Genomic DNA, 9,673 nt, shown 5'->3' on the forward strand with positions numbered 1-9,673 from the left:
GTGGGCCCGAAAGGCAGGCAGAGAGGAAGGGAAACAGGAAGTGAACGGCCCTTGGGAATGAAGGCGATGAAAAATAGACGGGGCTACTCTCCCAGGGGAGAAGAGCCCACGAGGAAAGCCAGGGCCCTGCGCTGCATTTGCTAAGGGTGAGCACAGTGGCTGACGACCACCCTACGTGTCGGCTTCTCCCATCCTCTGCGGCTCCTCACCCCCACCCCGGACCTCCAGCGTCCACAGGAAGTGGTCTGAAACTGCTTCCAGTGGGAGAGCAGTCCCTGTCTCACTCCTCAGTACTGAGGGAGATAGTGTGGAGTTGAGAAAGAATGGAGCAGAGCCTGGAAACCAGGGAGCCTGGGCTCTCGTCCTGGGGTTGGGGAGGTGGATACAATTATCTTGCGATTTCCAGCTCCCGAACGGATTCCCGCACTTCCTTCCTGAGATCTCCCACTGCCCAGGGTTCAGGAGCAAGCCAGGAGCAAGAAACCACGCAGCCTTTTTCACTTCCCAGTGCATTCACACCCTGACAGGTGCCCTGGTGTTGCTGCCGGCCTGGCCCCGCCACCCAGCTCAGCAGAAGCAGCACCTGTGACTTACCTTCAGGAGCCAGCACAGTGGGACGGGCCTGGCAGAGGCTCACTAAGGCAGGGGCCTCCATAGGAGGCAAGGGCTCAGTACATCTCTCCAAAGGGAGCCGAGGGTCAGGAGTGCTTGATAAGGCAAAGAGAGGCCAGTTCTCGCAACGGAATAATACTGGATTTATTAACTATTCTTTGAGTTCTAACAGTCCTTCCACCACACAATATCACTCTGAAAGGGTGTGCGTATGTCCCACAGCTCACACACAGACCGCTTCTGATCTTAGGGTACCGAGCGCCAGCATCCTGGGTGACTCTTCACAATGACAAAAGCAACAAGAATTGGAAAAGCAAAAGATTTAGAAAAGTCTCTTCTGAAGGTAGAGATTGCTAGAGAGGACCCAGCCTCAACACCCTGGGGCTGACAAAGGGAATTCAGGGGAGAAAAATGTGGAAGTTCTGCACGGAGCCGGGCCTGGGAAGGAGTCTGTACGGACAGCAAGGCAGTCAGACACACGATGCAGTCGTTTAGGAACGTCACTTTCTACTACCAAGCTCTCGGCAGCTCCACAGAGAAGAGCCCTCATGGTTGTTTATCCAGTCAAGAGGGCCCAGGGTGACATTCAACCAGAAAGCCGCATATCAGAGATACTGGAAAAATTACAGCACCTCTGATACAATGTGTAACCCAGACTTCATGCTGTTGAGCCAAAATACTTGCATTCCTACACCACTAAAAACGTCATTAAAATTCAACACAGTTGAAAAGGGAGTACATGAGCAAGCAAGGATCAGAAAGCAGCAGTTTGCACTCGGGGTGTCCAGTGGTCCCCACCCCACCCCAGACCCTCTCTCTCAGGCTTTTCAGGCACTCGGTATTGTGCACCCACCACCCAGACAGGGGGACTGAGGAGAGGCAGATGTTTTGGGAGGAGAGGAGAGGGAGAGGGCAGAATACCTCAGAAACCAAAGCAAATATCAGAAAAAACTGCATAATCGGCAGGTCCCAAGGGAAGGGTTGGCAGCTCCGACTTTTCGGAAGAGAGCAGTAGCTCTCAGGACACGCAGCCTTAACTTGGAAGATTTAACTTGGGGTCCTTAGTGAAGGGTCTGGGCTCCTGCTACTTTCGATGCGAGTGTTTTGTTCATTGTTCCCTCGCTTCACTGCTGTGAAGTGACTTCAAGTATCCGGATTTAATATTCTACAAGAGGAAGAGGATCCCACGATAAATGCACATGGAGGAAGAAGGACACAGGGGTGATCCCAAAGAAAACCAGGTGTCTGAGCTCCGAGCCGCGACCCAGCGGGGAGGGCCCAACGCTGCCACCAGGGGGCACCAGAGATCATGTCCAGTGCGCCGGCCTGCGTGGCCTAGCGGATGCGGGCTGCGGGGTGCAAGGACTGGGTAGGTGTCCTGACACCTGCACGAGGCCCACTCCTGGCCCCCCACCCCTCACCGCCAGGCCCAGCAGTATCTCGGCACAGTCATTCTCGCTCTGGGCAGTTCCCTGGGGGTTACTGGCGAGAAACCTTCCATACTGCAAAGGCAAACAGATCGACGTCTTGCAAAGACCCGACTGCAGGCAGGTGAAAGGCTTCAAGTTCCACCCTCAGGGTTCACAAAACAGCCCCACCTGCCGCCTCCCCGCGGGCCAGGCGCAATGACACACGTGCTAGCACTTCCGCAGGGTCCTAGCGCACGCGCCCCGCCGGACCCCCGCCCCCAACCCCGCCGCCTCGCTAGGCTAGCACGGGGCAGAGGGGTGGGGGCGAGCAGGCAGGGGGCAATGTCAGGAAAGGGCCTCTGACTCACTCATCTGCCCAATAATAAACCTGGGCCGGCCTGCTTCCCACGCGGTGGGACCAAGGCAGGAGTCCCGGGTCTCTACCTACAGCATCGATCATCCGCCCTGCCCTCCGTTAACGGCCCAGCGAGAAGCAGGAGCCGTTTAACAGGCCCCTTCCAGCTCTTGCCAGAGTTTGATGTAATTTAAACCTGGGCCTGCGGCTCGTGTGGGCTCCCGACTCCCGCGCGCCGCCGTTTCACGTCGCAAACACTTCAGTCAATTATCCCCCTCGCGGAGCTTCTATTTAAAGAGATATTGTCAGGCTCTTAAGCCTCAGAATCAGACCCGCTGCTTTCTGCTTCATATACAAAGGCTTAACACACGAGTTCTTTGAGGATTGGAAGAAATACAATTAAGCACAGCCTTCGCAACCGTTCCACCCCGTGGGAGCACCCACGTGCGGGACGGGGGAGCTGGGAGGCGGGGAGGCGGGGAAGCGCTCAGTCCTTTCCCTTTCAGGCCTCTGTGAGCCAGCGGAAATAGGGCTTGGGCCTCCAGGGGTGAGGTGTTGAACCTCGATGATGGAATTCAAATGCACCCGCGCTGAAGAGCGGGCTGGCTCAGGAGCCCGGATTTGGCCTGGGTAGGGGTTGTGTGGAGCAGTGACCCCACATTATCAATGAAGCTGAATCCTGGGGCAGAGACAGAGGGAGCTGGAGTTACCCAGGAGCTGATTTAAGGGACAATTGGTGTTCAACACTAGGGACTCTCCCACTCCCAAAATACGGTTTCATTGTCTTGAGGCAGGAGCTTCTACCCTAGAAAAACGTAACAGCCAGACCCCTTCCTCCTCAACCCTCCAGTCCAGAAAGGCTCTAGGGCCCCCTCGGTCCTTTCCTTCTCCCACACTTCGAGGGAAAGGAGACTTTGGTAGTTTGCGGGATTATTCTCAGCATCAGTAGGCAGAGAGTGGGGAGGCTGGGTCTTTATTCTCCAAGGTGGACCCTTCTATTTGCCTGGCTGCCCGGGTGTTAGGAAACCCAGCGAGGGGAGGGGGGCCGGAGAGGAGCGACAGGTGGCTAGGCAGACCCAGGACTGAACTTGAGGGCTGGGGAGGGGGAATCCACCTTCCTGGCTGTAGCCTACGGAACCAGTCAATCGACACTTCTAGACCTAGGCCGGGAATACCGAGGAGCACAAAAAAGATGGAGGTCCCTTAGGGCTGGTGGAGGTCTCGCCTTGGCAGAGAGGCAGGTTCCAAAATGGGCTGCGGGGGGCGGCTGCCGAAAAGGTGAGGGACCTATAAGGAAGAAATACCAGTGGAGTAAAAACGGGAGGGTGGGGGAAGCAGGCCTCGGGCCTTGGCGCCGTTTACCGCTGAGCACGCAGCACCACAGCCTCGGTGCCCGCCTGCCAAGGGTTCGGCCCAGGCACCGAGACAGGCAGAGCGTTGGCCTCTAACTCCGGGCCACTCTCGGGCCCTGGCGCCTCACCGACCAGGCTGGGGATATCTGGGGCTGTGGAGCGTCGGCGCAAACCCAGGCGGCCGGAGCCGGGGCCGCCCTCCGGATGGGGGCTGAGGCCAATGGGGGCTTGCACTAAGGTTGGGGGCGCTCCCTCCAGCACCTCCTGTGAGCGCCACCGCCCAGTCCCCGAAGACTGGGGCGAGTTTGGTAGGGCCATCAGGGCCCCAGCCCGCAGGCGGGCCGCCTCCTCCTCGGTCACCGCACCCAGCGCCAGGCTCATGCTCCGACCCAGCTCGGGCCGTTCACTGCCCTGCGCCCGGTGCCGGCCCGAATTCTTGCCCGCTAAGCCAGCCTCGCCGCCGTGGCCGTGGCCGCCCGCCGCTCGCGCAAAGCGCGCCAGGAGAGGCCGCGGGAGGCGGCGGGGGCTGGGTCGTCGACGCTCGGGGCTGGGCGCGGGGGCGGGGTGGCCAGGGGGACTATCGGAGTTGGAGCCCCGGGCCGCGGCTGCGGCGGCGGCGCGGCCCCAGGGCCCGGTGAGGGCCTGCACACAGGTCCCGTGGCCGCGGGCGGCAGCCAGTTGCAGCGCGGTGAGCCCCGCACGGTTGGTGCGGTCGAGGCGCAGGCCTAGGCGGCGGAAGGACCGCACCAGGAACTCGAGCACTGCCCCGTGGCCGCAGGCCGCCGCCCACATCACCGGGCTGTTGCCCGCAGAGTCGGCCGCCTCGGGGTCACCACTGAACTGCACCAGCAGCTGCACGGCGTCCAGGTGGCCTCGCTCGCACGCCAGACTGAGTGCGGTGCGGCCGCGCTCGTCCCGCAGGTTCACGGCAGCACCCTGCTCAAGCAGCAGCCGCACGAAGCGCGCGCGCAGAGCCGGGTCCGGCAGCCCCACGGCCACCATGAGCGGCGTACGGCCCTGCTCCGCGCGGCAGTCGATGATGCTGCGGTCCAGCGCATCCAACACGAAGCGGGCCAAGTGCACTTTGCCCGCCTGCATGGCCTCCAGGAAGGTGCGCGTCCCCGCTCGGGGACACAGGTCCTTGGGTTTGAGCATGGCCCCGACCGCCGCGCCCGGGCAGCCTGGCAGCTCCGCACGGGGGCGCCCCTGTTCTCGCGCCCCACGGGGCACCGGCCTCCGCCCGCGCTGTGATACCTCTCCCTCCGCGCGTGGGCGGCTGCAGCCGACGGTCCGGATGTTCCTACTCCGGTGTCCCGGAGGCTCCGACTGCCCCGCCGCTGCTGGGCCGTACGCCTGGCGTCTCGCCGCTCCTTCCCCGGGCCTCCCGCCTGGAGGTGTTGATTGCTCGCTACTCCGGGCTCCGCTCCTGGCCCGCCACCAGATGTCGGCAGCCGAGTCTCGACCCTCTCCCGGCTCTCCCGCCGCTTTCCCCGTGTCCGGCGCCCCTCAGTCCTCGTGGTTTGGAGCCGTGCCACTCACCCGCACCCAGGGCAGCCCCCGCTCCCCCGCAGCGACGGTGGCGCCCGCCGTGCACGCCTGCCTCCAGCCCTGGCGGGGCGCGCCGCTCCTCAAGCTGCTGGCGCCGTTCCTCCGCCTCCTCCCCTCTCGCGGGGGCCGGGCCACGCCGGGGCGCTTGCTCCTTACTTGGGGGGCTCGGCGGCGTGGGAGCTGCCGCCCGCCTGGATACCTGACTTTATAGCCTTGGGGGTCTCCATGGCAATGGCTGCCCTGGGAGCCGACTGCCCCGTCAGGGCAGAGACGGACGGGGCGGGGGAGACCGCTCCGGACCCCCACCCCTTCGTGGCCCACGAAGTCGGGGAGCGGCTCCTCCTCCGCGCTCCGCTGGGAATGCGGCGGCGGTTGCGGGGCGGGGGCGGGGGCTGCTCGCCGGGGGCCACATGCACCCGACCAGGCCAATCCCAAAGTCTCAGTCTTCTCTCCCCGCCCTCCGCCCCCACCCGAGTCCGTGCCCTCGGCTCCTTAGAAACTGGCGGGAGCTCGGGCTCGTCGGGGAAGACTGAGAGCTGCCCCCAGCAGTCCAGGGTGAAAGGAAATGGGACCCCATGAGCGCAGAACTAGACCACGCGCGAGCTAGGGGTGGCAGCGAAAGGCGGATGAGGAGTAACTTGGGGGAGGGGGTATACGTCCCGCGGGTTGGGGGCGCTCATCCTGGCTGGAAACTGCTACTCGAAGTGCAGAGAATCACGCACTCACACACAGTTGTTCCTCCCGCACACGCTCCCTGGAACGAGGGGTGGGGGCCGAGTGCGCTCTCCAATTTCAGACGTCTCCAACCCCGACAACGCACCCGCGTGCCAACTCCCGGTGGCTGCCGAGCGGGCAGAATGTAGACGCCCAAACCAGGAAGGGGCTCCTTAGGATCCGGGAGTGCCCCGGGCATGTTAGGAGTTCCCTGGCGCCGCCACCCTGGAACAAGCTAGGGACCCATGCGAGGTTCCCTGCCCCTCGCTTCTCCCTTGAGCACAAAACAACCCCCAGGCCACAGGGTTCTGGCTCTGACCACTGGCTGGCACCTAAGGACAGGAGGCGAGCACAAGTTCCATTTGCTGTAAGATGCTTAGAGAAGCCACTGCATCTCCTTCTCCCTCCGGCCAGCAGGTCCCCCTCGGTCCTGGAGGAGGGGGATGATACACAAGCCTGGGCGGAGCGGAGTTAGGGCGCATCAGAGCCTGGGTGTGGGTGGTGGGGAGGGAGTGAGTAAGGTTGGAATGGGTATTTGTAAAGGAGTGAAGCAGGTATCAGCTGCAGAATTGACTGAGACTTTTCATGAGCCGCACATTTTGTTGCCGGCAGCGGTAAGAGAGAGGCAGAAGCTCGGTTCTGGATGCGAGACGTTCCCCCTCTTAAGAAGACAACACTGGGACTTAAAAAGTGGACGTTGTCTTCTGAGGGCTGAATACATCTGCTAAATACCTACCAACACAGTCCTTGGATGAAAAGATGGAGTTGCGGGGAAGAGAGGGCTCTGGGGCCTTCTAAAGATAGGACTTCAAGGATGTGCGGGATCTGGGGTATTTCCAAGGAAGGAATCCCAGGCCGGGTGCAGTGGCTCACGCTTGTAATCCCAACACTTTGGGAGGCCGAGACGGGCGGATCACGAGTTCAAGGGATCGAGACCATCCTGGCCAACATGGTGAAACCCCATCTCTACTAAAAATACAAAAATTACCTGGGTGTGGTGGCACGCGCCTGCAGTCCCAGCTACTTGGGAGGCTGAGGCAGGAGAATCGCTTGAACCTGGGAGGCGGAGGTTGCAGTGAGCCAAGATCACGCCACTGCACTCCAGCCTGGGTGACAAAGCCAGACTCTGTCTCAAAAAAAAGAAAGTAATTCCAAACGGGTTCTGGAGGCAAAGGCTTGGAAGCAGGATAAACCTTCAGGGGACACTATTGAGGGCTGCTTTAAGGGGTCCCTTCCTATCAGAGAGGGGAAATAAGGAAAGAATGATGGTGTTCTCAGCCTGAGCAGATGCTTTGCAGTAGCAGATGCCTGGGGAAAGGTACTGGGCATAGATGGGCGTGGCAAAGTGGGCTCATGGCCCTGCACCCTGAGCCCCTTGCCTCTCTCCAGCTCCCAGGCTCCAGTGATGTCCACCTTGAATTTGGCACCCAGGCCATGGACCAGAGGCTCCCACTCCCCTCTGTCACGTGAGGAGCATGTGATGTGTACCTGCACCCACTATGAAGCCCCCCTTTTCTCTTTTTGCATTTGTTAAGTGTTTGGTCAGGGCTCTGCCAGTTTTCTTTCCTGGTGTCATAGAAAGGCCACAGATCTGACATCAGCGTTAAGTCCCAGCTTGAAGGCATTTACTAGCATTGTGGCTCCAAGCCTGCATATTCTCATCTGAAAATGAGACTGATAAATACCAGCCCTGCCTGCTTTACACAAGAACAAGTTAGAGAGTGTCAGGGAAAGAGCTGCATAGTTATTTCATTTTTTTAAATTTTGTTTTGTTTTTTCTAGAACTGCATAGTTATTTAGAGTGCAGCCCTCAAAGCTGCTCCCGCCCCCAGAGCTAGGGCCCCCTTCTGGGGTGGCCCCCAGAAATGGGTACAGACTCTCCACCCCCAATAACTGGGCAGGAATGCTGTCCTTCTTTACTCAGCAGAAGAAAGGCTTTTCTTCCCTTTATGACTCAACTTCTCTTTTCAGCAGTGTGAGGGAAATTGCTTTCTTCCCTTCTGTTTCCAAGGTCAGAGGAGGGAGAAACCCTGGAACCTGTGTGTGGCCCACCAGCCTGACAAGCCATGACTCGCACCCCCCAGATGGAGGAGAGAAACAGTAGAAACCCAGAATGGGCACTTTCTTGGTCCTGAAGAGCCCCTCCTCCCTGAGACAGCTGAGCTTCATTTCTGTCCCTGTTCCCCGTGGTGGACTGAGACAGTTCCAGGGAAGAAGAGTTAGGGCAGAAAGTGCTGTGCTGGGTACCCTTTGGAAGGAGCAGTTGGTTCCCATGGCAGGAAGGGGGTGGTGGTGCCAGGTCTCGAGCCCTGGAACCTTTGCTCTGACTTCCCTGTGGGCTCAGTATGTTCTGAACAGAAAAGAAACAGCAAAGCTGAAAAAAAGCTGAGACTTTGCTGCAGAGCACAGAGGCACCAACAGCCGGAATTAGAAGCTGTCGCTTAGGGAGCTGAAGGCTGACAGGAGATGGAGCCCAGGCAGGCAGGGGGCAGGCAGACACGTCATACTCACCTCCCCTCTTCTCCCCTCGCATCCCACCTGCTGGGCCTGTCCCCCCAGCAGGCCCCAGGCTGGCAAAAGGGCTCCCTCCCCAAGATGCCTCAGTGTGGTCTGTCACTGTGTCTGCAACTGCCTCCTTCCTGGGCCCCTTCTTTCCTCAAGTGTCACCAGCCCCCTCACGCTGTCACGTTGCACCAGCTTGGCAGGGTAGGGCCTGGTGGCACGTGTCTGGGAGATCCAGAGGGCTGCTCAGGGGATGCAGGGGGCGGGGTGAGTCAGCAGGGGACTCGAGTCTGAGTCAGCAATGGGATTGGGAAAAGGGTAGAGACCCTTCTCTTTGTGCAAAAGGTGAAACTGAGGCATGAGGGGTGAGCCTTGCCCCAGTCCCACAGATACATAGCAGTGATGGAACCCAGGTGTCCTTCACCTGCCCCAGTACCCCAAGGGAGGGCGTCAGCTCTTCCTCTGTACATCACCTGCAGCAAGAGACTAATTCATCTCCAAGGCCCAGAGATGGCATTTGCCCAAGGGACACCTTGCCTTTTTGGGAGGAAAGCAGGGAGGCAGGTATCCAGGCCTGGCCACATGGGAAGGTCCCAGTCTGCTGTGCAGAGCTGTCTCCAGGGGCAGAATTGCATCACCTTCCCCATTCCTGGGCTACCCAGCTCCAAACTGGGAGCCCAGAGACTCTGCATAACCTGGCCCAGAGGCGAGGGGAAGGCAGCTTTTCCTTCTCCTGAACAGTCATCAGCAAAATCTGGGGGCTGCCCAGCGGGCTCCACTGAGCTCTGGCTCTGGCTTACGTGCACATGCCTGGATCAGTGAGTTCCTCTAGGCCTGAATCCTCACCTTTACAGCCCAGTGCCCGGCAGAAAGGTTGAACATAGGGCACTGCCCTGGGGTGTAGGTGGTCTGCCGCAGTGTATCCAGTCTGTAGTGATGTAGGGAGCAGGCTGATCAATGCTAGGCCTTAGCCCAGTAAATGATCAGGCCCCCTCACCTCACCCTACAGCCAGGGCCTGGCAGAATCCCTGAGGTCAGACTCCCAGAGGGATGGGATGGCAGGGTGCGGGCAGGAGGACCTGTTTGCCTTCCAGAGGAACAGGTGCTCACAGCTGATGGCATCTGCTGTAACTCGCTAATAAGAACACAACCTCTTCCCAGAATCAACCCCCTCTGCCCCT

The 9,673-nt window shown here is 60.0% G+C and overlaps 1 protein-coding gene across 1 annotated transcript; it reads right to left on the reverse strand.

Moving 5' to 3' along the window:
* Positions 1 to 734: 734 nt before the first annotated feature.
* Positions 735 to 5,358, reverse strand: ANKRD63 (ankyrin repeat domain 63). Its single transcript, XM_045395286.3, has one exon. It carries the CDS (start codon positions 4,881 to 4,883, stop codon positions 3,735 to 3,737), a length of 1,149 nt encoding a protein of 382 aa, XP_045251221.1. The 5' UTR covers positions 4,884 to 5,358; the 3' UTR covers positions 735 to 3,734.
* Positions 5,359 to 9,673: the final 4,315 nt, after the last annotated feature.

The sequence above is a fragment of the Macaca fascicularis genome, chromosome 7 (assembly GCF_037993035.2).
Source record: "Macaca fascicularis isolate 582-1 chromosome 7, T2T-MFA8v1.1".
Taxonomy (NCBI): domain Eukaryota; kingdom Metazoa; phylum Chordata; class Mammalia; order Primates; family Cercopithecidae; genus Macaca; species Macaca fascicularis.

What these genes read in the sequence shown, in the direction of transcription:
- ANKRD63 (XM_045395286.3), bottom strand. Translation starts at nt 4,883, where the DNA reads ATGCTCAAACCCAAGGACCTGTGTCCCCGAGCGGGGACGCGCACCTTC.